The 23,899-nt window shown below is 43.2% G+C and overlaps 1 protein-coding gene and 1 long non-coding RNA gene across 2 annotated transcripts in view; one reads left to right on the top strand and one right to left on the bottom strand.

Moving 5' to 3' along the window:
- ANKRD55 (ankyrin repeat domain 55) overlaps positions 1 to 23,899 on the top strand; it is an 82,982-nt gene that overhangs the window by 44,142 nt on the left and 14,941 nt on the right. Inside the window, exons 6-9 of the mRNA XM_019532088.1 lie at positions 1,147 to 1,275; positions 14,121 to 14,305; positions 16,526 to 16,693; positions 18,216 to 18,880. Of these exons, the coding sequence (XP_019387633.1) occupies positions 1,147 to 1,275; positions 14,121 to 14,305; positions 16,526 to 16,693; positions 18,216 to 18,880 (1,147 nt within the window). The remainder of the gene's footprint in view (positions 1 to 1,146; positions 1,276 to 14,120; positions 14,306 to 16,525; positions 16,694 to 18,215; positions 18,881 to 23,899) is intronic.
- LOC109307924 lies at positions 11,638 to 15,201 on the bottom strand. Its single transcript, XR_002100404.1, has 2 exons — positions 14,922 to 15,201; positions 11,638 to 14,007 (listed from the first exon to the last, which is right to left on the bottom strand). It is a non-coding gene; the product is annotated as an uncharacterized LOC109307924 (long non-coding RNA).

The raw sequence follows: 23,899 nt of genomic DNA, 5'->3' as shown, positions 1-23,899 counted from the left end.
CCTGCGGGCTGGATAGAATGGCCTGGCAAGCCGAATCCAGCCATGGACTATATTTTGCCCATCCCTGCTCTAGCTGCTTATCCCTTTGCAGCCAGCCTTTGTCACTCCAAGAACTGTTTACTACTGCTTTTTCCTCTTAAAGTAACAGAAGCCCCCAGGCTTCCTGTTACACTGAGGCACTTAATATTTGCATTGGTCTCCTATAATAAGCATTTTTTATTGATTGTCTTCTCTTTTGACACAATCCTATTAAATTAGAAATTGCTTGAAATTTTTCCACCTTAAAATCCTGAGAAGGGGGATTACTCTTCCAGAATGTCCTTGGTTATCAAACCTCTGTTATCTGAAGAGCAACTGACTTGAAACAGTTACAGTGCATTGAGTATAGCATCTCTGAATTTGATACAGAACTGTAACTTGTAAATGTCTGTATGGTATAATCTTATCTTGTAAGCTTTATTTAATACAATACTGTATAACTTCATAAATCCGGCATGCTTGGGACTGAGCACCTGCCAGAAATTTGAAAATTCCATTTTTTTAATCTGGAGCAGCGGCGGATCGTGAAGTGGGGGGTGGGGGAGGAGCAGTGGTGGGGAGTAGTGGCGGCCAGTTCCAGAGCAGAGACCAGACGCAGAGCGGGGTGGTGGATGGCAGCAGCAGTTGCCACATGCAAGCTTCCCCCTCTGCATCTGGAGGGGAACAGGGGAGCAGTGGCCAGCCCCGGAGCAGCGGCCTCACACAGAGCGGCAGCGCAGGGTGGTGGATGGCGGCAGTAGCCACTGCATTCAAGCTTCCCCCTCCACATCCAGGGGAGCAGAAGGGGAAGCTTTAAAGTGCTGGATTTTTGAGAATCCCAGATTTTTAATATCCAGATTATGAGGTTATACTGTATTATATCTTCATTCTTAGGTTTCACACAGTACATTTTAACTGTTTCCTTTACCCAAATACAATCAGCCATCCAAACTGCTTTCCAGCAGGTGCTTTTCAAAGGGGTTTGGATAACTGAGAACACACTGTACTCCAAACACTTCTGAAAATTATCCAGCTTGTTTCTAGCACAAAAAAAAAGCCAACTGAATGTTTTAGAGTTCAAAATCTTCCTGTGAATCTTTCTGTGCTCTCTTGGATTGTGCTTTTTAGGGAATGACTGCACTTCACTGGGCTGCTTTCCATAATCGGCCCCAACATGTGCAAATACTGTTGCAGAAAGGAGCGGATCTAACTCTGGTGGACAAAGACTTTAAAACAGCTCTTCACTGGGCAGTACAGGTAGGAGATAACTACCAGTATGTCATCGGTGCACCACTTGAACTACACAGATGGTTTTATTTTCTGAAATTTTAAGCAAGTCACAGAACATCAGAACAGAAGAATGGCATTTCTGTTTCCAAGTGGGCAAGATACAGGGCACAGGTCTGTATCTAATTGGAACTTTGCCAATTTAGCCTGGTCCAGGATTAAGCCCTCCACTTTTACAGTAAAGCATAATTTTTTATCAACAAATATTCAGTTTGGGCTTGCTCCTCATAGGTGTCAAGCACTATTACCTAATGTAGTAAAGCACTTATGTCATTGGGACTATTTGTGTGCTTCACATATAGCTGGTACTCAAGTATTCTACTGGATAGGGGGTAGAGTAACAATGATTCAGTGCAAAACGAGAGCAGCTTAAGATCACTCAAAATGAAATAGCCTAAGTATGTAAAATAGCAAACATGTCATACTGGGATAATGTTTTGAAGGGCCAAAGCCTCATTTCTATGAAAATGCCAACTTCTTACTGTCAAACAACATATGCCATATTGCTTCAGGGCATTCCCTGGACCCTTTAAAGGTCTCTCCTTCCCATCATAGAAAGTACCAAAAAACTGTGAAGCTGTTGAAAAATTATTGAGGGAATTATTAAAGTTACACTGTTACACCATGACTTATGAATAGATCCAGTATGACACTTTTGAACTAGGGATGTAAATACCAGTTAAAAAATATCTGTTTAACCTGTTGTAATTACAGGTGTTAAATGATTAATTGGTATGGCAACCCCCAGCCTGGCCCATGTGAGGCTGCTCTGGCCCAGCCTGCAGGGCACCTCAGTCCAGCCCTGCTACCTGCGGGCCATTTCCACCACCCTGAGGTGGGGTAAGGACTCAGCAGCTCCCCAGGGTATACCTCGTGATAAGCTGGGTAAAGTAGGGAAAATGGGGAGTGCCTAATAACTAGGCTCTGCAGAGTGGGGAGCACAGTCCAGCAAGGAAAGGGGGGAAGAGAAACCATGTGGTGCTCTAGCAGGAACCGGAAGGTGGCAGGCAAAAAGAGGGAGGGAGAGGTGAGGAGGGGGACAGGAAGAGGGGGGAATTTTACCTATACCTAGGGTCTACCGACCCCAGTGCAGCTGCTTGCAACCTCCCTGCTGCCTGCCACGAGTAGCCTAGGCTCCATGGTGGATGGCAGGAACCTGCTGGAGCCCGGCTACTTGTGGCAAGTGGCAGGGAGGCTGCAAGCAGCTGCACTAGGGCCTGTGGAGTCTAGCTATAGGTACTAGTCCTTGCTTCCATTCCTCCCTCCCTCCCTCTCTCCCACCTGCCCTGCCACCTTCCAGTTCCTGCCAGAATACCATGTGGCTTCCCTCCTTCTCTCCACCCCGCCACTTCCCTGATAGACTGTGCCCCACTCTGTGATAAACTATAACCGGTAAGTTATAACCAGTTATCATTGGGTTCACGGGTTAAACTATTAATCATTTAACCATTCACATCCCTACTTCTAACTGTGACTAACCTTCAGCATCCTAACCTTTTTCATTTAATTTTGCCAACTTAAAAAACCATGACAACAAGCCAAACAAGAAACAAAGAATGATCACAAAATATATATCTCATTTTAACATCTATAAAAAAAAAACCTGCCTCTGTTTACTGCTTTTCTGGAGCAAACCTCTCCCATACAGAGCACCCACAATGGATTCAACATTTTTGTCTTCCTCGTATAGGATGCAGCTGATACTTCCATTACTACAATTACTGTGTCACCATTTATTACTTTCACAGCATTTATTCTCTGATTTCATATATTTTCTGCTCAGCTTGAACTTGTGTTGCATCTTTTGATTTTGCCTGAGTATTTTGAAGAGATCAGTTCCACCAGGTCTCAGGCATTTCTTGTGTATTTAGTCTAGTGCAGACTCCATCCAGCCAACATTGTGGGCCAGGTGAAATCTGGAGGGCCCTGTGTTCTAGCTGTTTGGAAAGCCAGTCTATTTTACAGTAAGGCAAAACAAAAGCTTATCTCTACATATCCCCCTACACTTTCCTATAGAAACAATAAATAGGCAACGTAAAATTGTGGGTGACAGAATACTGCAGAAAAGCTCACCCCCTCCTGTGGGTCACAAATCCCATGCCCACTCCTTTCAAGTCACCCACGCACAGCTGCCCAGAAAGTAGAGGTTACTTTCCAGCTTGCCTCAAAGCAGAGGAAGTGTGCAGGGGAGATTCATTTTCCACTGCTGGGATTTGTTCTGAGGTGCTTCTTAGGAAACTTTACAAGCACAGCTTTACAAGAACTCGCGGTGCTCTAGCAAGGTGCCAGAGGATGGGAAAAGAGCCAATGTGGTCCCCATTTTCAAAAAAGGGAGGAGGGAGGACACAGGATACTATAGGCCTGTTAGTCTTACCTTGGTCCTGGGGAAGCTCTTCGAGGAGCACATCTGCGAGGGACCAGCAGGGGAGTGTATGCTTAAGGGCAAGCAACCTGGGTTCATCAGAGGCAGGTCCTGCCAGACCAACCCGGTGGCCTTCTATGATCAGGTCACTAAATCCTTGGATGCAGGCGTCGCAGTGGACATATTCTTTCTGGACTTCAGAAAAGCCTTTGTCACTGACTCTCACCCCATTCTCATTAAAAAATGAGGTGACTGTGGTGTCAATCCCTACACAGTCAGATGGGTTGCCAATTGCCTGGAGGGCCATACCCAGAGAGTGGTAGTGGATAGGTCTTTTTCGACCTGGAGGGATGTGGGCAGTGGGGTCCCCCAGGGCTTGGTCCTCGGGCCTGCTCTGTTCAACATCTTCATCAGCAACTTGGACAAGGGAGTGAATAGCACCTTGTTCAAATTCACAGATGACACTAAGATGTGGGGGGAGGTGGGCACGCTAGAGGGGAGGGACAAGATGCAATTGGATCTGGACAGGTTACAGGAGTGGGTGGATGAGAACAGGATGGGTTTCAACACTGACAAGTGCAAGGTGATGCATCTGGGGAGGAAGAACCAGCAGCATACCTACAGGCTGGGGAGCTCCCCTCTCACCAGCACAGAGGCAGAAAAGGATCTTGGTGTCATTATTGACTCAAAGATGAACATGGGCTGCCAATGTGGGGATGCAGTCAGGAAGGCTAACCGCACCTTATCATGCATCCACAGATGCATCACGAGCAAGTCCAAGGAGGTGATCCTCCCCCTCCATGTGACACTGGTCAGGCCCCAGTTGGAGTACTGCATCCAGTTCTGGGCGCCGCACTTCAGGAGGGATGTGGACAACTTCAAGAGGGTCCAGAGGAGGGCCACTCACATGATCAGGGGCAGCAGGGCAGGCCCTACGAGGAGAGACTAAAGGGACCTGAACCTGTTCAGCCTCCACAAGAGGAGGCTGAGAGGGGATCTGGTGTCTGCCTATAAACTTGCCAAGGGAGACTAGCAGGCGATGGGAGAGTCCCTGTTCCCTCAAGCACTACCTGGAGTGACTAGGAATAACGGTCACAAGCTGGCAGAGGGTAGGTTTAGGTTAGATATCAGGAGGCGCTACTTCACAGTCAGGGCGGCTAGGATCTGGAACCAGCTTCCAAGGGAAGTAGTCCTTGCTCCTACCCTGGGGGTTTTTAAGAGGAGGCTAGACAGTCACCTAGCTGGGGTCATGTGACCCCCAACATTTTTTCCTGCCCATGACAGGGGGTCAGACTTGATGATCTGCTCAGAACCCTTCCGACCCTACTAACTGTGAAACCATACTCCCACCTTCATTCGTCAGCCCCTGTGGTATGGAGTCTATAGTGTGGAGATTATAACTTAAAAATCTGAGCCTGTAGTAATCTTTAGTTTTTTGTCTGCCTGTTTTTACCTCCTATGATGTGAGCTTAGCCATGGAAAAATATTTTTACAGCCATTGTTATCTACTTCACTTAGTAAAAGATTAATTTTGGCATAAATTGCCCTATATAACTGACCTCAGATGGGAGCAGGCCTGTCACCTATGCAAGACGAAGCCTTGGCTTGTCTAAAGTTCTTGCCAAGCCAATACCCCTGGTTAGATGGGGAATGTGGGTCATTCCCACATTCTGATATCTGATGTCTATGAGACTCTGAACATGCTCAGCAACCCTTTCCCTCACCAATTTTTCCTCAAAATCTCAGTGCTGAAACCAAGGCTGTATTGTGGAGGACGCAGTGTTAGGAAATATCTAATAAGCTTCTTCTAAAGTTGTTGAAATGGGGATATGTTTCCTTTAAGAACTGTACTTAACCTCTTCAGAGTACAAGAGGCCCATAGAGCTCCCAGAGTAGCAGCTGCAGGGGTTGCTTTCAGCTGAATTAGAGCCTTGTTCTTGTTTTCATGAAAAAACAGAGGCTGGAACATCTGGCATGTGAATGAGACCTGTTCCAGAAATCACAGAAAAGAGGCAGTGTGTGTACATTGTACTAATATGTGGGCCAGGAATTATGGAAATGACCCATGAAAACCTTTATCCACAGTTCAAATTATAATAAGTGTCCAAGCCTAGCCTTTCAAAAAACCCACATCCAGGTCTGAGATTAAACAAATGCAGACTTTGGTCCTGTTTCCCTTACTAGAATTCCAGTCACAGGCAGGCCTTTCTTACAGCGAGGCTGGCTGAATGGGAATAGTAACACTGACATAGCTGCATAAGTTTAAACAGTTCAAATACAGCTATGGGCACCAAAATGGCCCTACAATATGCCAATCTTTTGGTGCGCCACCTGGAAGAAGAATTCCTCAAGAACTGTACCGTCAGACCCATAGTACCCAAGATATATAGATGACATCATCATTTGGACCAAAAACCTGGAATCTGTGATTGATTTCCATCATAAATGTAATAATACAAACCATCATATACAAGAAACTTATGGACCAACATGCATATTATTTAAACCAGCAATCACCATAAACAGACCAAGAAAGCTGTAATATACTGCCAAGCCCTCCGATACCACCAAATTTGCACTAAGGAGAACACCTGAGATTGTCATCTCACAAATCTCAAAAAGGCTTTCACTCAACAAGAACAGTCCTCCAGAGAGACAGGTCCCACTTTTGAAAGAGCCAGCTGGATACCATGTGAAGTATGGTTGCAGTACAAAGAGAAAATTCCCACAAATCACACACCTTTAGTTATGACATACCATCCTTCCCTGGAATCTATACAGAAGACCCTCAAACAATTGCAACCCATATTAGAAGAAGACCCAGTTCTTAGAGATCTTTTCAGAACCACCCATCCTAGCTTTTAAACAGGTACTGAACCTCCCCAACCTTTTCACCAGAAGCAAGCTTCCTGTGACCCAAAGCACATTGAATGTGCATGCCAGGACAAAAAATGTAAAACCTCTACCCATACCTAAAGAAGGGTGCCTGTGCCCAAAAGCTTGCTAAGAAACTTTTCCAACAATTCAGTTGGTCTACGTGAGCACGACTACAACCAACACCCTAGTTCAAACTTCTGGCATCCATGTCCTGCATCAGAGTAAAAATTGACTCAGCCTGGTTTGAAACTGAGGTATACCATATTGGTGCAAGTGTGTCTGTGCTGAGAGATTGCACTGGTATAGCTACACTAGTGTTACTGGCCCAGTGCCAGTGTAGCAAGCCACAGAAGGGAATCAGACCTAGAGTATTTTCACATGTGCAATTTGAGTACCTAGAAATTGAAAATGAGGTAATTGAGGACAGACTGTACTTAATCTTGCATTAGGGCAATACAGGATACAAGCACCAGACACAGGTGGTTTCCTGGAAACCTGGTTGAGTCAGGTCATCTCCAGCTCCCCACCCTGGCCAGCAGACTGCTCCGTTATGGCTGTGGAATGCAAGTCACACTGTTTGTGTGAGCTCCCACCTCAGCATGCTCTTCCTCCAGATCAGCCAGAAGTTTTCTAAAAATGCCTGCTAATATTCAGCCTGACCAACACACACACACACACACACACACACACACAGCTTCAGGTTTCATTATGAAAATAACCTGGGTTTGGTTCATAACACTGAAAAGAAGTCCTGTGGAATTTGGCTGACAACTCCTACATATTAACATAGGTACTTCCACTTGGTGGGACAGAACAATTTATTGCTAAATTGGGCTTCCTTTAGAGCCACATACTTCCCAGAGTGTGTACAAAGAACTCCCTTTGACTTAACTAGGGATTTTACACAATTTCAGAGCAAATGCAGGGGAATGTGAACACACAGTCCCTTCATATTTGTGGTTTTACTTGGACTCTTTAAACAGTCACTGTCTTTCCCTCTTTCATTCGAACAGGCAGTGATCTTTGTAACCAGAAAAAAACTTAGTTGCACTGTGAAAGCCTGTTTACTGATACTAAGACCAAAAGTAATTTATTTAAAAGCTTTCTCAGTCTTGAATACTGATGCTTCTTAGCTATTACAGAATTGGATGGCCTAGAAATACCTTAGAACAGTGGTGCTCAAACTTTTTAGCCAGTAGGCCATCTGGGCAGTGCCCAGGCTGCCCTGGCTCCAGAGGTATCCTGGCTCCAGCCTGTCTCTGTGCAGGGGAGGGAGAGGGCATGGCTCAGCACCACAGGGAAAAGGAGAGTGGTGCAGCCCCAACCTGGCCCCAGGGGGGATGGGCCATGGACCAGCCTGCAGGGGAAAGGGGCATGGCCCAGCTCCATCCCAGCCTCACAATGGAAGAGGGTTTGACCTGGCCCCACAGGGGGAAGTGGGCTTGAGCTTACCCCAACCTGGCCTCAGGGGAGAAAGGGGGCATAGTTCAGCCCCATCCAGGCTGGGGAGAGGGCATGGCCTGGCCTCATCCAGCCATGGGGGTGCAGGACCCTGCTGCATGGGGTTTGGGGTTTGGGAATTTGGCATGGGAGTGGGTGACCATATTCATTGCCACCACTCCCCTGCTGCCAAATTTCCCGATCTGTGGTGAGCTCCATGGGATGGATACCTATGGCTCTATGGGCTACATTTGTCCTGCAAGCCAGAGGCTGAGCACCTCTGCTTTAGAAAGATTTGAAATCATCACTCCATGATGATTTTTATCATAAATTTCACAATATTTGATCTTTTTCTTATGGCTCCAGCTTCCAGAGTCATGTGACTATGTACAATTCTGAGCTTTCATGTAAAAAATCATTTCTAGCCTTCATGGCTGTAGAGAAAAGTTGGAAAATGTGAACCATCTTGGCTCAAAACCCAGAGGCAGCTAAACAGTTCCCTTTTTATTTTTAAATAAGCTCAGGACTTTTGGAGCCTGACTCATGATTTTTGAAGGATTGCTTTTACAACACCAAGTTTATTGCACTCATAACCCTGAAATATTTGATCTGTGACAACATTTGAACTAATTCATTGCCCACATGCCTTGGTAGTAGGGTAAGACAGCTACATATTTTTAAAACACACGGTATGAAGAAACAGTAGGAGAGTGTTTGTTTAATTAATATTAGAAGACTTGACAAACTTTTTGGAACTACTTGGATGGTAAGATTTTATTTGGAATTCAGGCTCTCTAAGAACAAATCATTGCAAGTCAGACAGTGCTCTTTGGAGCTGTGGGAAGGGTCCTTTCTCTATCTCTAGGCTCCATAGGAGATCTGGGACAGGGGCAGTGGCAGGGTGTGGGCAGCCTTAGGAAATGGGGACATTAAGAGAAGAAAACACCATTTTCCTTGTCCCCTCATGCCCAGCAAATAATTCTGAGGAAAATTAGTATGTTTTGAAGGGTCCCTATGTACTTCAGAGCTTCTTCAAGGAAAATAGCTGGCAACACAATGGTCCTGAGAAAGCAAACCAAGGAACTCAGGATCAGTTCAGAGTTAGAGGGTTTCCATGTGGATGGTTCTGGTTCCCTCCTGAAATGCCTTGATTTATGTGCATCTCAGGCACTCCAGTTTCTTCCACTGGCTACCTCTCCTCGTGATGAGAGAATGTGGAGAAAATGCTTTAGTTTTCTTGCCCTATATACATTACATCACATTAATATACAATATTACAATATTAACTCATTGGTACAACCAGGTTATAAAATCCAGCCCTTAACTGAAAAAATTGCCATCCACATGATAATCATAAGCTCTTCAACCAAGGATATGTATTAATAAGTCTAAGCCCAGCTGGAAGTGATTAGAGACTAGGCTGAGTCTTCCCCAATGGGCTAGAGAAAGAAAGGCCCACATGCTTGGGCCCCTGCCTTGCTGTGCCTCGGTATCCCTAGCCTAGTTCCTACGGCCTGCTTTCCTGCTTGCATCCCTACCTAAGTCCCTAGAGTCTGAATGTCTGGCTCTTGGGTTCCTGGCTTGTGACCTTCAACAAAGGTGACTTACCTTGATTTGCTACACTCTACTCAATCACAGTGTGCAGCATGTGCTTTTCCCAGATGGCAAAGAAGAGGAGTGGGGCATGATACATCTATGCTAGTCCTTAGCACCGCTGATGGCAACAGTTCTCTGAGTGTATCCGCATAGGAGCAGCCATGATCTAACCCACTGATATGCCATTGACTATTAAAGTATGCCGGGTGTCAGCCATCTGGAACCTAGTCCTGCTGATACTGAAGCCAGTTGCAAAACTCCTGCTGAGTTCAGTACAGATGTGATTGTGTTCTATAGGGCTGAAACCACAGGTGAAAAAAAATGACCGATGGGCATCTTTCTAGCACACAGTTGGCACATAAGCCTGTGGATGGAAGCCAGAACATGAGTAACTGGCATGTGCCACACCTTCCGCTTGTCCATGTGTGTCCTAATTTCCCAAATCTTATCAAAAAGAGGATGGGTTGCATGATTCATCTTCTCCAATAGTGCCATGGAACAAATTCTCCTTCTAGTGTGGAATAATGAATACCCTCTTGTTAAAACCGCATCAGCAGCTTGTCCACAGAAATCAGTTTTCAGAATAGCATGCCAGAAGAGGGAAAGTTTCCAGCTGATCTTAGAGGTGCAGTAGTCAATAAATTGTGCCTGCTCAGTATAGAAACCTTAATAAACAATAAAATATCTAGCTTTGGGTTTTGGGGTTTTTTTGTCCAATTTGGATGAAATTTTCAGGGATAGTAGACTCTGCAGAGAGGATGAAGCCTGCCAAGTTTCAGGAAGATTGGTGTGGGGAGTTGCGGGGAACAGCACCCCAAACTCCTGAAAGCAAAACTCATATCATGTCTACGCATTACAACATAGCAGGATGAAAACTGCAGGGCTGGTAGCTCTTACTGAGTCCACAAAGCCTACCAAGTTTCAAGAAGATCAGTGCAGAGGTTTGGGGGGAACTGCCCCTCAAGCTGCTGACAGACAAAACTCGTGCCATGGGTGCTGTGGGACTGACTGTGTCTGTCTTGGGGCGGGGAGGGGAGACACAACTGCAGACCTGGCTGCTAAGCTACTGTGTTACCAGTTACCAATCAATCATGATTCACTCAGGGACCAGGGACTCAGGGACCAGCTCAATACACAGGACCTAGCTACTACATAACAACTTTATAAGCATCAATTAGCACCTACAAAACCAGGCTAAGGAGAGGAAAGAATCAATACAGGCAATCGACTGCCCCAAGACACAGACAGTTTTGGCACGAGTTTTGCCTGTCAGCAGCTAGGGGTGCAGGGCCCCAGACCCCCCTGACCTGATCTCCTCAGCAGCTGGCAGGTGTCACAGCAGTGGCCACCATCGCTACAGCTGTCACCCCGCTGCGCCTTAACACACACAGTGTCACTTATGTCATGAGTTTTGCTTGTCCGCAGCTTGAGGTGCAGTTCCCCCCAAACCCCTGCACCTATATCCTTGAAACTTGGCAGGCTTTATGGCCTCAGTAAGAGCTACCATCCCTGCAGTTTTGATCCCCCTGTGGTGTAACACACAGACATGACATGAATTTGACTTTCAAGAATTTGGGGTGCAGTTCCCCCCAAGTCCCTGTACTGAACTTCTTGAAGCCTGGCAGGTTTCATGCTCTCAGCAAGGGCTACTATCCCGGTAAGGTTCATCCAAATCAGACAAAAAACAACAAAGTTATAGATTATTTAATTGATTCCCTATTATACCCTATGGCCGGATCTCCAAGGTGGTGCCAAAGCTTCAGAGCCACTTCAGCCGGATCAAGGCAGAAACCCAGTCCAGAGCTCTGGATCAGATCGCGGCCATCTGAAGCAGCCGGAGCCAAAGCTGGATCGCTGCCGACTTGCACAGGCCTAATATGCTGGTCTAAGAACAGTACTGTGGGTTCATAATCAATTTACTACAGGAAAGTTACATTTTTTTGGTGACCACCACTTTAAGCTAATGTTCAAAGAATGCAACCGTGTTGTAAGATAGGGGTGGCACTCAGCGATTCTGAGAATTAGTACAAGGATGTAAAGAAATACAGTTCTAACAGTGCATTCAGAAACAGAGAAATTTACTAGCAGTGTGAACAGGGTTACTCCAAAATCAGGGTATGTGAGCAAGTTAGGGAGAGCTCTAAGGTAGCTGAAATCTGAAATAGTTAGTTTTGCACAGGCTTTAACAGGAAGGATCTAAGTAATGAACACATCAGAGGCAAGCAGGTAAATTCCTTGCAATAAAAATATGGTAGGTAGGTTTTCCCCTGCTTTTTACCTTTGGTATGTCATAGGGTGTTTCAATTTTGTTTTCATAGGATGCTTTGCAGCAGTTTTGTGTAAGAGGGGTAGGAGCAGACAATTTTGAGACCCCTTGGATAAATCACCATCTATGAACACAAGAGAATGGACTCAATGGCCAAAGCAGCTTTTTCTTGGCCTTTGTTCTTATGAGCCATATATAATTAAGGCAATGATACAATGCTGTAAGTTAAAATAAATCTACAAGAATTGCCAGTTGTACAGAGGTTAAAGTGAGTGTTTTAAAAGAACTGGAATAGGAACTCTCTTAAACCTCAGAAGTATTAGAAGGACAAAACTAATATAACCTTTAAAATGATGAATAAACTACACTGTATCTTTCAGAAGAAAGGATTTGAAAACTACTGGCCAGTAGTTTTCAAACATTCAACCATATCAAGGGACTTACTAATGATCTGAGGGAAAAGTCTAACTAACAACCCTCTTGCATTTATTAAAAGTAAGTCCAGACAGGCACATTCAAGAGCCATATTTGACACAGCTGCTGGTCTTGCAGATGAAGAGGAAGCTTCTGGATAAGAATATTTTAATTTCAATGAGGCAATCAATTTTGTGCCACATAAAATTATAAATAAACTGGAAATAAGCCAACTAGATAAAATACCATAGCATGAGACAGAAGGGTTGTTAATCAACCTGGTAAAAAAGAGCAATCATAAAAGCTTCAAGTCTTTGTTTCATTCTCCAGGTGAGCAGTACTTATAACTGTAGTCCATTAAAGTTAATAGCACTGTTTGCATAAGTGTAATTCAACATGAATAAAGGATTCCGAATTCAATCCAAAAAGACATCCTTATGGGGCAGAGTTAAAAAAAGGGATGCTACATCCAAAGTCATTCTGAAAGGTCTTACTACTTTATGTATTTATGATTAACAACAAGAAGAAAACATCTTCAAAGGGAGACATCTGGTCAGGTCCCAACTGGATTTGTCTCAGACCTGGTTCTAGTCTATATTTTCCTTAATGGTTTAAATGCTAGAATATAGAGCATACTTATAAACTTTGCTGATAACACCACGCTGAGACAAGGTGGCAAGCACTTTGGAGGACAAGAGTAGATTTCAAAACTATCTGGATTAGTTTAAAAATTATCTGAAATCAATAAAATAAAATTCAATGGAGACAAGTGCAAAGAACTACACTTAGGAAGAAAACATCAAAGGCACAAATACAAAGGGGGAGTAATTCATTAGATAACAGTGTTTGAGAAAAGAAGTGGCTTTACTGCTGTTACAATGGCAGCATATTTCATTCTGGGTGTATTCACAGAAATGTTAGATAAGAAGCAAGAGTTAATAACTAATCTCTCCTACTCAGCTTGATTATAGTGTCCAGTTTTTGGCACCATCCTTTAAGAAATTGGAGAGAATCCAAAGGAGAAAAACAAGAATGATCAGCGTTTCAGAAACTTGCAGAGAGCTTGAAACAATTGGGTTCATTTAGACTAGAAAAGAGAAGGCTGAGGATAGGCATGGGAACAGCCTACAAATATGTAAAAAGGTTAAAAAGAGGTTAGTAATCAATTGTTCTCTGTCTACCAAAAACAGGGCAAGAAATAATCATTTTGATTTCCAGGAAGGGAGACATTAGGTTATTTTTTTAAAAAGCTTTCTAACTCCATAAATATAGTTAAGCACCATAATAGGCTACCTTGGAAAGCTGTGGCACCCTCTTCTTTGGAGAGCTTAAATAAACATACTATTGATGGTCTAGGAATACTTAAAGGAGAGGAGGTGGCTAGACACATTAGATGACCCCCCCCCCCCGAGGTCCCTTTCATCACTATGTTTCCATGCTTTTTAGATTATATATTAAATACAGTTCATCATGCTCTAGATTGTGTGTCTCCTATAACATCCAAGCCATTTTAGACAATATTAAAGTAATTTAGATTTTAAAATATAATTAACTCCATATGTAAATACTGTAATTAAAATATGTAATTAAAAGTAATTGAGAGTCTGTCACTTCTTTGCCCTTTTTCAGCTTGTGTTACATTATTTATTATTTCTCCAGTGCCCAGAAATGTTCTAGGAAACTCACAGAGCAGACCCAGCTTCCGGCAAGAGGCAGGGACCGTCAGGGCTGGCCATGCCACTGGAATCTGAAATAAACAAGAAATGCCATTATTGTATTTTTTCCTTTCATGGCATAGAGAGTTCAGTATGAAGTATGCTTCATTATTAAATACTTATTTTCCCTTTACTTGCTTTCCAGAGTGGAAACAAGGTTCTGTGTTCCATCATCCTGGACCATCACCAGGGTCCATCAATAATAAACTATGATGATGAAAATGGCAAGACTTGTATGCACATCGCTGCTGCAGCAGGTTATAGTGATATTATCAGCGAGCTGGCTAAAATCTCAGAGTGCAACCTGCAGGCCCTTGATGTGGATGACAGGTAACCATGGAAACGTACTGAAAGTGCTGGAAAGCCCCTGTTCCCATTGTCTTAACCTGAAGCTAAAACTGTTTAACAGTCACGTTTCCTGTTACAGAGGCCACAACCTATTTCATGAAAGTGGATTGCTGAGAAGTATATATACTCAGCAACTCTGCAAATGAGGCCTTTTGTGCTTATCTTACAATAACTAATATAAATGACTACTAGGAAACTAGTATAAAAGTAGGCAGAAGATGGGGAAGAGTTGTACCATATAGAATAACGGAATCAAAGTTGCATGAGCTTTTGTGAGGAACAGCTCACTTCATCAGATGCTAGGAAGGGACATGCAGAGCATGCTATCTTTTGATGAAGTGAGCTGCTGCTTATGGAAGCTTATGTATCTCTTATTCAGTTAGTCTGTGAGGTGCAGTTCTATCCTGCCTTCTGTCTGACTTCAGGCTAACACAGCTAACTACCTCTTTCTCTAATATAAAGGTATTTTAACCTTATATTTATGATAGGGTATGATAGGGTTATACAAGACAGAGGTCTATCATCATTTGATTCATTAAAATGGATTTGTCCTTCCTAAACAGCACAGCATGAGTTCACAACTGGAATGAAATCTTACCCTCGTTGAAATCAAAACTCTGCCCAGTTTCCATGGACCCAGCCTGTCAACTTCAGTAATGTTAAGATGTTAGAGCCTGATCTTCCAAAGTGCTGAGGATCCCCAAGTTCCATTCTTCCAAGAACCTCCTGACTTTATACCATACATGTTAGAAGTTCTTCCTTTTTCTTGTTTAGCATCCCAGTCCTGCTTCCATTGAAGTCAATAGACATTTTGCCATTGATGAGTCCAGAATCAAAGGACTGCCAGTCTGATTATGGACTGACTTTTCCTACTACCCAGGAAGTCTCATTGCCTTCAGTCTAAAGGCTTGGGCCTTTAGATAATAATAATTAAAACATCCCTTATGGAAAAACTCTCACAGAACTTTAAATCAATGGGTTTCTATAAAATGTATTCCCAAAGATCTTTCAAATGTAATAGGAGAAAGGATACATGTCCACAGGGTTTTTTAATCATCCAAAATAATTCTATCAGAGAGATGATTTTCTATTAAATTTTCTTGGCTTTCTGTAAAAGGGATGCTACCTTGGAGATGGAGATAGCTCACAAACCCACAGTAGGTTTCCATTTAATTCCATTCTCTTTTGCAGCTATCTGAAAGTTACACTGTATTCACTTACTGTCTGGTGGGGAGTCATACATGAATTGATATTTTTCAGCTGTCCTCTGATGCAGTCCTTCCTATTCAGCTTGTTTTGTGTTTTGCAGGTTGCTTTAATTAAAAGTAAATTTATATTTTTTTTGCAGGGAATGTTGCACTTGTGAGGCCAGATATTAGTTTCTAGTCACTAAACAGAAATCCTTCCCCTTTTACTGTGGCTACAAAGGTTCTTGGCTGTAGAGAATCATGGGAAAAGTCCAGGACAACTGGATTTGAGAAGTAGAATCACACTTATATGTACCTGTTGGTCATTTTTCACTATAGAGACACAGTAGCATCAGGGTCTAAAGCAGCCTAACAAATGAAATAGTAAGTGCCAAGCAACAACACTAACTGCTCTGTGGCCTAAGGGAGGATTCTTTCCCCCTCATATTGATGGAAAAACCTGAACTGATCCTGGCTATCAGGACATGGTACCAGGATGAAAAGCATTGCCCCTTGCCCCCAGACCAGTGGTTCTCAGCCCATGGGTCTGCATTTGGCCCAGTCAGCACACTGCTGTGGCCCATGTGACATCCTGTTAAAACATTTTTTAAATGGATACAGAGGAAGTAAGTTGTGTGGGTGCAGCCCACATAATGCATTGAGAGCTGCAAGTGTGGCCCACTATAGCAAGTAGGTTGCAAATTACTGCCCTAGCCTGGGGGGAAACTAAAAAGATTTTTTTCAAATTCCTCACTGGAAATTTTAGGCACTTCTTCCACCAGTGTTAGCAATGGTGGAAGTGGTGGTATAAGACAACTACAAACATTTTAACCATTAATGCTTAGCAGAGCTAGATCTATACTATTGCTCCTGCCATGACTGTAACTGATGAACATATATTTGAGCTAGACCAATGGTTTGAGAATTGATTAAGATGGCCAGTGCAGATGCTGAGTAAGCGATGCTGGAGCACACCTCAGGTGATCATTAATGTATTCCACTTTCTCTTCCTTAGGACACCGCTGCATTGGGCTGCAGCAGCAGGGAAAGCAGACTGCGTAAAGACACTGCTACAGTTGGGGATAGATAGCAACCCCCGGGACATCAATGAAAACACTCCTCTGACATATGCAATGTACTGCGGGCACACATCGTGCATCAAGCTGCTTTCTCAGGAGCACAGGTAAAGGAACAATCATAATGCACCTCTTGCTTTTGCCTACAGGTCATATGCTAGTACTGAACTTCACTAGAAAGACATAATGACATTTCTTACTCTCTGCATGCTCTGGGGGGTACAAAATCTTCCTGACTGCAGGAATTAATCTGCAGTTCTTATACAATGCTTGGTTCAAATTCTTCTCTAAAACACCAGCTAAAAGTATCCATCTATGGAATGGTTCATTGCTAAAGATAGCATCTGTCCAATCAGTCTTTCTAATAAATAACACGTAGTTGTAACACAAATGAGCACTTCATATTTATGGACAAAATTTACTTTCAGGGGAAATTTTTCCCTCAAATCTATGCCTTGTATTTCTATTGAAGTCACTTAACATCTAATAAAATAAGCTATCATACTCATAGCTTAAAAGATATTTTCATTCTTAAAATTCCAGGCCTTGCTGTATATATGCTTTCTCTTTTTTAAAGCTCCTCTATTATATTCTTTGCTCACCATCCATTATTTATCTCTGTAAATATTTTCAGTTTCTCCAACTTAATTTATCTAGGTTTTACCACATCAATATTAGGCACATATGAATTGTCACATTTCTTCGTTTTTCCCCATTCTTTCCAGTTAATAGTAGTATCTCCTGTTACAAAAGGCAAAACATACTTAAAGCTATGTTTGCTGCTGTTGAAACCTCCACATCCTGGCTTGCTCATAGATGTTGAATAGTTAGTTAGTTATTTATTTCATGACTGCAAATCCACAAAGCCAAGCAATAGCTTCCTTCCTTATACAGTTATTCAATTATAGTTATTCAACAGCCTCCTTTAAATCTGCCACAGTCTATGAGCTGGCTGTGATTGTGATAGGTCTCCTGAAAACTGTTCAAGGCCTCACAGACATTGGATTTGCAATGTCTAAGGGAAGGATATTGTGAAAAATGGAATTAAGTGATTTTCCCCCTTTGCTATACTGAATCAGTGTCCCTGACCTGGAGTTAGTAATCACTATTTTGTTGGAAAATAACGCTTTCCAAATGTGGCATTGAGCCAAGGCCCCTTAGTCGTTAAAAATCCCTGAATGCTTTTCATACTATTCTTGGTTCATGTATTGTCATCACTACCAATGATTCTGCAGCTGGAATATACTGCTAGCTGTTCTGTAGGTGCATAAACCAGAACAGATCAAACAGATTTCTGATAGCAGATTGACTGTAGACTGGTACCAGAAATTAAGCCAGTAATAACAAATGCAGATGTTTATCCTAATACAAATAAAAAGCACAGCAGTAGGAGAAGAAGAGACTACCTATCAGCTTATTTTTGTTCATAAAATGTGGACAATTATATTCAGCCTATATAATTTACACCTGCACTTTCATCTGAATATTATTCTTTTTCATTTTGTGTGTTAAAACAGGATAGATTTTCTTTAAAATCTTATGTTTAAATAACAATGCTAAAGGCTTTCTACTTTCTGCTCTCCTCATTTTTTTACTTGGCTGTTTGTTTGTTTGTATAATTCCCTATAGGTTTGAAACAATTCATCAAATTCCCTCACAGAAGAATAAAAACCTGAAGAAGGAAGGAAAATTTAGTATGTTTAACCAAATTTTCTCCTGCAAAAAAAAGAAAGATGATCAGAGAACAAACCAGAAAGACAGAAATAGAGACGGATATCAAAGAGAAGAGACTTCAGAAGTTGATGATATCATCACCACATTTGATTGCATTATGGAAACAAACTGCAAAGATTTCTCTGGGGAATGTGTGGCCACTGCTGACTTCAAAAGGAGAAGCACAGACACCCAAAAGTACCTCATGTCAGAGAAGCAGCAGCTGGAGGGTAGTGCACTTCCACCAATCAGAACACAAAGTCTCCCCCCCATTACAACCGGCAGCTCTTTCTTAACAGCTTCTCAGAATGCAACTTCAAGTGTCTCCTTGAGCACTAACACCTACCATTTTTCACATAGATCTCAGAAAAGTAGAAGTGAACATGACCTGTTAGATCACAGAACTGGCTGCCAGACTCTGTTAGACAACCCCTGGAGCACAGATTCTAACCAAGTACTCTCATATAAAGTCTGTACTACACCTCCTTCAGATAAGATGATAAATGCTTTGAACTCTGAAAGATCCAACCATATGCTTTTGTGTCCTCCTCACTTACCCTCCCTGCCTCGTTCTCCATCAGGTAATTTCTTTGTTCTATATCTCCCATATATTCTCTAACCTCTGCAAACATGGCAGGTTGAAAAGGGCCACATTGGAGAAACAGGTAAGTCTGAGTTCTGATATTTAATATTTTTAAATTTGTGTTTACTCTTCCTCTATGTAATAGGACTCATATCATGTGTGTGCAGGACACCAGATGGCTAATGAATCAAAGGGATTTGTGTATAAGATGAGACTCATGCCTTCAGGAGAGAGAGGTAGCCTTGTTAGTCTGAAGTCAGGCAGAAGACAAATTCACTTAGACCTGCATGTGAGTGTCAGATGCCATTAAGCAGTTACCTGCAGACCCAGCAGCAGAAATGTAGTTGCTCAGGTGATTGTCACACACACAAAAGAGGCAGTTAGGTGGGGTTTATTTTCTGAGTGGCAAGGCTTGACCACCCTTACATCAAGATGTCTCTGCTTAGATGGTTTTTCCCCACATAGCTCTCAGTGATTTCTCCCACTACATGAACTCCAAATTTCAGGTAAATTAGCAAGGTGTGGTCTCTTGTCATTGCTTCCAGACTAAATCCTGCTAGGTCCAGTTCACATAACCCATGTGAAACAAATCTTGCAGGTTTTCTGCAGCCCATATGTAAATAACTACCAAGGAAACTGAAAAATGATTTAGGAGTATTCAAGTGGTTATTTCTGAGATGAATGAGCTAAAATTGAGTGCAGGAAAACTGAGTTGAAATACAGGAAATATTTCTCAGTGGAATTCTCAGTTAGATGTGGAATACACTTAAAACTAGATTGTGTCTTTTCTGAAAACTGTAGAGCCAGGGTGCTCAACCACAAGCCAACAGGCCAAACTGCCTACAAGGCTCCCCATAGGTAAAGAAATTTGGCAGCAGGAGAGCAGTGGCAGTTAAGCAATTAACACCGACACTGTTCTCCCACTGCCAAATTTCTAAGCCCTTGGATTGGGGCTGGGCCATTGCTGCATGGCTATATCAGCCCAGCCCAGGCATAGGCCATTGCCACCTCGCTGAATCTGGCTGTGGCTGAACCTGTCCCCCACACCAGACTGGCTCCCCTCTGGGCCCACCCCATGCACAAGATTTGCCCCAAGTGTACCCACCCTCTGGGCTGGATCAGGCCAACCGGCCAGATCCAGTCCTGGAAGGGACCTGGCACCGCCCCTCTGGCCTGTGGGCAAAAAGGTTGGGCACCACAGCTATAGACCTAATTCCTAGTTTACACTGGTTGATGGACAGCATCACCTAGTTGCTTTCCTTCCATGAATTTTCTACGATTTAAGGCTCAGTCTTCTAAATGAGTCCACACAGATGGACTCCTGAACTGACTTGAAGGTTCACTGACTTCAATGAGACTTAGCATCAGCACAAAGATCTATTTTACAGGTTCATAATCCAACTCGTGTAATCTATAGGAGACAGTTTATCCACTGTAGTGGGAGCTTCCTTTGTGTGATGTAGGGAAAAATCTATTCCTCTGCCACAAATGGTTTATAACTTACCATCCAGAATATTTTTAATTGCAATTACAAAATAAACTTATTAAATAAAAAATGTGTGAGCACCATGATCATTTAGGACACAGTATACAAGCTGAGTTGACCCTGAACAAAGAAAACTTTCCAAAAATTACCAGATTCTCCCAGCTGGCATAAAGGGCCTGCACAGAAATGATTCAAATAAAACTATATAAGCAGAAGGCAAATAGTTTGATGGGAATGTGTCACCCAGAGATTATCTTACATTTTTCTGATAAAAGAGCTGCTGATTTCCAGGCTCAGTTGTTTGCCCTGATCAAATATGTCTGCTGCTGTAATTAAAGCCACCCATGAAGTAGCACTAAATTCATTTCATGAACTTCAGAGCCATTGACTTAGCTGCGGGATTTTTACCCTCAGAAGTTTTCAAGGCATTGCCCTACCAGCGGGTTTTTAAGAGTTCAGAAGTGAAATAAGATTCTGCATTGGAGAGCCAGATTGGATAGGAAGATTCCTTTCAGAAAGCTTTACTTGGTCTTTGAGCTGCCAATGAGAAAGTAACATCTGGTCTTTTAGATAATGATTACATGTTAATATTCTTTTCTTGTTTTTTCCTGTTTTTAGTCATGACTAGAAGCTACATGTAATTTCCTAACTGCTGGAAATATAGGACTGAATTCTGGGAATAAGTAATGTTGAGGCTTTTCAATGAAATCATTTTCTCATCTGAAATTCAGCATGTAATGCCTTATATTAGTCTGTCTTTTCTAAAACCCACGGCTATATTTTTGTGCTAATGCTATTGAGACTGCTATTGAGCATCGAAGTGGAGATTTTTCAGTATATTTCTGTGTGCTCTTAGAAATGAAAGCTCAGTAAATTTGTCAACTGAAACCTGACATACATTCAAAGAGCAGAATCTGGTGTGGGTGGCCATCAGGTTTACCATACATCATAATGCTGGCACTGTCTCACTGTATGTCCTGAGCAGAACCATAGTTTCATAGTTGGTAGGGTTGGAAGGGACCTGAGCAGATCATCATGTCCGACCCCCTGCCATGGCAAGAAAGAGTACTGGGGTCACCTGGCCAAGTGTTCATCCAGCCTCCCTTTAAAGACCCCCAGGGTCAGAGCCAGCACCGCTTTTCTTGGAAGTTGTTTCCAGATCCTAGCAGCCCTGACAGTGAAGTAGCGCCTCCTGATGTCTAGCCTGAATCCCACAACCCTCTGCCAGCTTGTGACCGTTATTTCTTGTCACTCCTGGTCATGCTCGGGGGAACAGGGACTCCCACAATGCCTGCTCGTCCCCTCTGACTAGTTTGTAAATGGCCACTAGATCCCCCCTCAGCCTTCTCTTGTGCAGGCTGAACAGGTTCAGGGCCTGTAGCCTCTCCTTGTAGGACCTGCCCTGCTGCCCCCTGATCGAGTGCATGGCCCTCCTCTGGACCCTCTCCATGTTGTCCAGATCCCTCTTGAAGTGCAGCGCCCAGAATTGGACTCAGTACTCCAACTGCGGCCTGACCAGTGACGCATAGAGGGGGAGGATTACTTCCTTGGACCTGCTTGAGATGCATCTGTGGATGCACAACAAGGTGCAGTTAGCCTTCCTGGCCATGTCCCCACACTGTCGGCCCATGTTCATATTGGCCTCAATAATGACTCCAAGATCCTTTTCTACCTCTGCACTGATGAGAAGGGAGTTCCCCAGCCTGTAGGTCTGGTGCTGGTTCTTCCTCCCCAGGTGCAGTACCCTGCACTTGTCAGTGGTGAAACCAAAATGATTTAACGATACCAAAGAGCTTTGGCAATATTGCAGTAGAAATTCTTGCCAACTGAAATACTGAGTTGGCATCAGGAATTCAGAGCAGTTTTCTTTAATTGGCCTTGCTATCATGTGCCTAAGGCATAGACAGGTGTAAACATTGTACTGCTATCAAAGAATACAAAAATACATTATTATAATGCAACTGTTACATCTACCTGATTCTGTAAGAATACACGTGGGCTAAAACCACTACAATTTTAACCCTGTTTCATTCAGAGTCAAAGGGCAATTTTTTTCCCTTGTGCTGCTGCACGATCATGCACATGTAAAAGAGTGTTATAGATTTTATGTGCTCCAGAGGAGCAGCTTCTCTTCCTCTTTTAAAACAGCTATCCATACCCTTAGCAAGCATACACCCTAATCCACTTTGTGACATGGAAAGGGGGAAAAGTATAGAAACTCCAACCAATATGGGTAATGGCCCTGTATGGAATGGAGAGGCAGCTGCACATGTTTCTCAACACTGTGTAACCACCTGCAGCCCTTCTTTCCTATTCAAACATTTGTATTTTTAGATCGCTAATCTCTCAGGCCCAGTGTTCTGCCTAATTATGTTTGTACAGTACCCAGGACCTTTTAGGTGCTGTAGTAGGTAACATAAAACAATGGACTATTATTATTTTTATCTTGGTACAAGCAGTGCTATATAATCAAATAGAGAATGCATCTTGGCAGAGAGGGCTGCTGGGCAAGAGCTGATTTATGTGGCAGATCCTGCTTTGAAAGTGAAGGGGGAATTTACAGTGCCATATTCATCATAAGTTACTTCTGTTCCACATGAAAGCCCATGGGAGGGATCACATATCCAGCTGCTAAAAGAAAGCTAAGAACTAGCTATAGAGCCAGCTATAATAAGAATATCAATAAATAAAATGCAAGCAAAGCTGACATGTTATAATCAAGACTGTACTTCCTTGCCAGCCTATACAGAAAACAAATGACACTAGAAAATGCACTTTGGGCCCAAAGGAAATATCTGGGGAAGAGAATCATTTATTTCTACTTCAGTTTAGAACTTCTGACCCACAAGAAGGCATTCACATTAGAACCAATCATTTCATTTGGAAGCCATTGTGTCTCAACTTTTCTCTTTCTTCTGAGATACTACAGTTCCATAATTTATGCCAGTGGTGCCCAACCATTTGGCCATGCAGGCCAAATTAGTGGTGCTGGGTGGGCCTGTGAGCTGAATCCAGTCTGTTGGCCCAAACCAGTGCAAATTGGGCTGGAGCCCAATCCAGTGGGAGTTGCATTGGGCTCCAGTCCCATACACTATATTTCAGCTACAGCCTTGGCCTGCCATCCCAACCCCAGTCCTTAATATACTGGATTGGGTCCCACTGCCTCAGCCCCAGCCCCAGCTCCATGCATATTGGATTGGGCTCTCTGCTCCAGCCCTTGCCCCAGCTCCGACTGCATATGCTAAATTTGGACCCCACTGCCTCAACTCCAGCAACACATTCCCCAGATCAGGCCCCACCATCCTAGGTTCAGCCTTGTGGATGCCAGACTAGGCCCACTGCCTGGGCTCTGGGTCCCTGCACACTGCCAGGATCCTGTGTGCGGGGTCATGTCGTCTGGCCCACCTGGCTTGAAAATTTGGTGGTGAGGGAGCAGTGGCAGCATAAATTGCCGCTGCTCCCTTCTCTAACAAAATTTCCAGATCCTTGAAGAGCTCTATGGGCCAGATCATAGATCACAATACAAGAGGT

This window comes from Crocodylus porosus, unplaced genomic scaffold (assembly GCF_001723895.1).
Source record: "Crocodylus porosus isolate Cpor-Errol unplaced genomic scaffold, CroPor_comp1, whole genome shotgun sequence".
NCBI classification, from domain to species: Eukaryota; Metazoa; Chordata; order Crocodylia; family Crocodylidae; genus Crocodylus; species Crocodylus porosus.
The sequence above is the reverse complement of the archived record's forward strand: the minus strand, read 5'-3'. Positions and strand labels throughout refer to the sequence as shown.